This window comes from Nelumbo nucifera, chromosome 1 (genome assembly GCF_055504915.1).
Source record: "Nelumbo nucifera cultivar China Antique chromosome 1, China Antique-T2T, whole genome shotgun sequence".
NCBI classification, from domain to species: domain Eukaryota; kingdom Viridiplantae; phylum Streptophyta; class Magnoliopsida; order Proteales; family Nelumbonaceae; genus Nelumbo; species Nelumbo nucifera.
The window spans coordinates 183609310-183614160 of record NC_142649.1 but is presented as its reverse complement, the minus strand read 5'-3'; the positions used below and the strand labels follow the sequence as shown (position 1 = coordinate 183614160).

The window sequence follows — 4851 nt, the reverse complement described above, 5'->3', positions numbered from 1 at the left end:
TACTTTGGGGTAGTCACCTTGTATTTTCAAATTCTAATCTCTGTTCCTATCTATTAATTTTGATCTTTTATGAGAAAACTTGCCTCTTCTATTACCCGAGTTTTGAATTTTATGATAAATGCTTTACCACCCTCAACTTTTTTTTCATCTCTCTCTTAAACAAATAAAAAAGGAAAAAAAAAAAGAAAGAAAATAGGAAAAGTTCAAAAATTGAGTTTGGAGATGCAATAAAGAACTCCAAAAAGTTCAAAACTAGTGGGATAACTCTCCATCACCAATGAAAATTTGGGTACCTAAGTGTCACTACCCCCAGCTCATGACACATTATCACAAGTGTGTAAATGAATATTTGCATTCAATTTCTTCTAGCTAAAAACCGAGGTCCTGAATAAAGTAAAATGTCATGTACAAGAAGTTGGAAAACAGCCTAGGCTGCTCTTTTTTTCTTCTTTTTTTTTTTTTTCAAACAACCATAGTCCACACCCTAACCTTGGTGGTGGCAGAATTTGATCCTAAGTATTGGATAGGACCAGCCAAAAAACTTACCAATTGAACCACCATTAGTTAGAAAGAATGGTACTTACCAGTAAAAGAAAAGATTGTTGATCTCATACAAATAAACATTTACTTATAAACACACTTATTGCTGGTGCATCTGATAGTTGTACATATTGCTAATGTGTTTAATCTTAATTAATTGGGTTAAGTAGCTAATTATGCATGCCTTTCTGGTTGCAGATCCAACATCAAAAGAAATTAGGGAAATTAGGTTCTCTCTTCTCCACCCCTTCCCTACAGTTTTCTAGTTGATATGGAATTATTAAAAGGACTCATTTGTTTACTGATCTAGGGGTCATAAACAATAGAGCTCCAAGGAAGATTTGAACACATCGCTCTGCAATCTACCAAAGTCTTGCGGACATTCCATGGAGGAATGAAACTCTCCTCCGACAGAGCCTAAACAATAGTTAAACAATCTCCCTCAAATACTACTTCAGAGAGCTGAAGCTCCAAGAAAAATTTGATGCTTTCCATCAGGAGAGCTAGGTCTTCAGCTTCTACTACAGAGCATGTAGCAAACCTCTTCGCTCTACAAAATAAAACCATATCACGGTGATTGCGGATGATGATCCCAATTCCAGCAGAAGAACCAGAGGTTGCACCATCAAAATTCACTTTCAACTGATTTGCTTGAGGCCTGGACCAACAATTAATGGTGGTGAAAGGTTGTGTTGTCTGATTTGTAGGTGTAGAACTTAGGTGGGATTGAATTTTTTGTTGATCATCCTCTCAAATACATAAATCTTTTGATGTTAGCAATACCCCACCAGAAATCCCTTTCCTAACCAGTGACAATTTTGCATACGTTAGAGGGAAAAATTCTTGTGGACACATAAGGTGATTTGGAATAGATGAGATTGTGCTTTTCAACATGATTATTCTACCTACATGGGAGAGAGATATCGGCCCTTCCACCCAGAAATACGTGTTTTGATTTTGTTTATCAACAATTCACTCTCAGCCTTGAGCCCTTTAAATTCTTGTAAATAACAACCAAGGTATCTCTCATTCGGTGACATAAAGTTCACATGCAAAGTAGTGTGTATGTTTTGCCCATCTGGTGCTGAAAAGAATGGAGCACTTTGCACAATTCACCATTTGCCCAGACGGCCAGACCACATGCTAACCTATGAGAGAGTGGACCATAAATGAGCAATTTCATCAAGATTACTTAGTCCAAATAATAGGATATATCATCTGCAAACATTAAATGATTCATTTTGAAACCACCATTACCAAAACGGATACCAAAAATATCATGCGCCTCTAGCTTACTATGAAGCAGCATGCGAGATAATACATCCAAGTAGACCTGGCAATTAGGTTGGGTGGGATGGGTTCGGGTTGATTTCGGGTCGGGTTGAATTTCGGGTCGGGTTATTAAATGCTAGATCCTAACTCTAAATGTTCGGGTTAAGGTTGACCCATGGGTCAATTTGGGTCACCCCCAAAAAATAATTAAACTTTATAAAATTAAAGAAAAACTACATGAAAAATACTAAAATTAAAGGAATTAACCTTAAAATTCCAAATATAAAATAAAAAAACTTGAACATTTAACAATTTAAAGAGTAAAGACTAAATAGAAAAAATTAAAGAGTGGAAACTTCTAACAATGCATAAATAGTCCTAATTAGACTTGACAATCAAGTCAGCGGGTTGACCCATGACCCAACCCAGTTTTTTTCCGAATTGGGTCGGGTTGGGTCATTCTCACATTCAGGTAGCTAAATATTAGACCCTGTTTTTTTAGGTTGGATTGGATCAGCTTTACGGGTTGGGTCAACTTTTTGCCATGTCTACATCCAAGGCCAAAATGAAGAGATACAGGAACAAAGGGCAGCCTTGTCTAAGTCCCATTTGCGGTGGAAAGGATGGTAGAATGATTATTAAATAAGATAAAAAAAGATATTGTAGAAACACAACAGGCAATTAAGTTGCAAAATTGCTTTGAGAACCCTCTTAATTCAAATACCTTTAATAAAAAAAAGACCATTCTAATCTGTTATAGGCCTTAGAAAGGTCTAATTTGAGCATAAAGGATCCATACCTGCCTCTTTTCTTCTTTAGAGAGTGAACAACTTCAGAGGCAATAATCTGAAGTGGGAGAGTGAACAGCATAAAGTGAGATCATAAAGTGAACAACTTTAGAGAGTAAACAGCATAAAGGATTCTAATTTGTCATATCTGCCTTGCGAGTACAAATGCATTTTGGAAAGGGGGAGATCAATTTCGGGAGAATGTGGCAATCTTTTTGCGATGATTTTGGCTATAATTTTATTTAGGACATTACAACATCCAATGGGACGAAAATCCATAGCTGATTCCACCCCTTCTTTTTTAGGAATTAAAACCAAATTCGTGGCATTGAACTGGGCTATATCTCCAAACCTGCTGGACAAAGGTAGTGAAATCAGCTCCAATGTGGTCTCAACTTTTTTGATAAAAAATTGCTAATACTCCATCAGGTGCTGGAAACTTCAAGGCTCCTATAGTAAAAACGGCTTCTCGAACCTCCTCTGTAGAAGGTAAAGCACAAAGATGGTTATTTTCATAAATGGTAACATCATGAGGGGACAAATATAGGATCTAAATCAATGAGATGTAGGAATATAGTGGAAAACAATTGATTATACAATCCTCGTTTGCATTTTGGTAAATTACTTATCTGGGTAAATACACTTACTTAGGTAAGTGTTTCCTAAGAAAGATTTACCCAAGTAAGTGCATTTATCCATGTTCTTTTATTTCCCATACAAACAAGACAATGACCATTTTAGTCATAAAAATCTATTATTACAAGAGACATTTTTGTCTCATCCAAGTATTGGCAACTTTTCTCCCAAGGTGTAAGGTTATTTACCCACCTAGAATGTAAGCAATACCCAAGAAAATAAACTTGGGATTATAATAGATAAGGGCAACTTTTGGGCCCTAATATCAATAAAAGTAATACTTTTATTTAAATTTCAAAAATAGGTTAACTTTTTAAAAACAATAGCAATTAAGGGCAAAAACATTGTTCATCTTCTTCCTCTTGCAATTGAGTCATCAGCACCGCCACCCGCCGCCGCCTTCAGCAAACTCCAGCAATGCCTCTGCCTATCTCCAGCAACGTTGTCGGAGGTGGGCAGAGGCAGAGGCGGCATTGGTGGTCATTCTTCTGCCCAACGCCGCCACCTCCGACAACATTGTCGGAGGTGGGCGGAGGCAGAGGCAGCGGTGGCATTGGGCAGAGGAATGACCATGTTAGGATTAGAAGTCCATTCAGTATTATCTTATTTGTATATATCTTCTTATCCTTTCCTTATCATGAATAGTTCAGATAGGATAGGAAAGATATATTTGAGTCCCTGTAAACTTAGGAGTTCTAGTTGCCATAAGCTTAGGAGGTTCGGTTTTACATTCATGTATATATATACTTAAATTCTCAATGAATAAAACACAGAAAAGAATAAACCAGAAAAGCTCTGGTTTTACATGGTATCAGAGCCACGAAACAGGAGCAAGAGGTCTGCGTTCCAAGACCTCTGGAGATCAGTGGCGGCAGCAACGATTGTTAGGCGACAACAAAGGACAAGCTTTGCACTCCAGAATTTTGCGGGCTAACCTCTGCCTCTCCTTCTTTCTCGGTTAATTCTTCTTCATTCGAGGCCTGCGGGGCATTTAATTACGGAATTGGTGGTGCCTTGCTTAACATACACTGGTGAATCTCATCAATCAATTTCTGACGTTCTGGAGTTCCAAATTGGGGGGCTGCTTCACGAGATTTGATGGCTAATGCACGTCTTTCTCCCTTCTTGTAATCCAATGAGCCCAGTGCACCATCTAGGTTAGTGGGCATGAATGCAATCAATGCTACCAAAGCAATTCCCACGCTCCAAGATGGCTGCCAATGCTCCGGATGATGATTGGATATGCTTAGACAAATCGTCATCTGTGTTTCAAAACGACCATTAGGAGTTAACAGCATAAATGCAGGAGGTTGGAATGGATATTCTACTGGCAATTGGATCCATCCGTAATAGATTCCTCCCTCAAACTCTGTGTCACGGGGACCTCTGATCGCGAACTTCCGCTCAAATATATTTTCCTCGAGAGGAAGGCTCATGAAATCATCAGAAGGGTTTGCTTGCATCTCCTTCACGTCCTGAAGGATCCTCTTCACCGTTGGGTTCTTCATGTTGTACTTCTCTTCCGCCATGGCATAAGATAGAACACACCCTTCGATTTGGCCGTGGAAGGGAGGACGACGGACGTCGGCGATAAAGCCTGTAACAAAGGGACTCG

The 4851-nt window shown here is 38.7% G+C and overlaps 1 protein-coding gene across 1 annotated transcript; it reads right to left on the bottom strand.

Annotated features, from left to right (window-relative positions):
• Window positions 1-4157: 4157 nt before the first annotated feature.
• On the bottom strand, window positions 4158-4851 carry LOC104596261 (ubiquitin-conjugating enzyme E2 32-like). The gene has a single exon (XM_019197566.2). It carries the CDS (start codon window positions 4763-4765, stop codon window positions 4232-4234), a length of 534 nt encoding a protein of 177 aa, XP_019053111.1. The 5' UTR covers window positions 4766-4851; the 3' UTR covers window positions 4158-4231.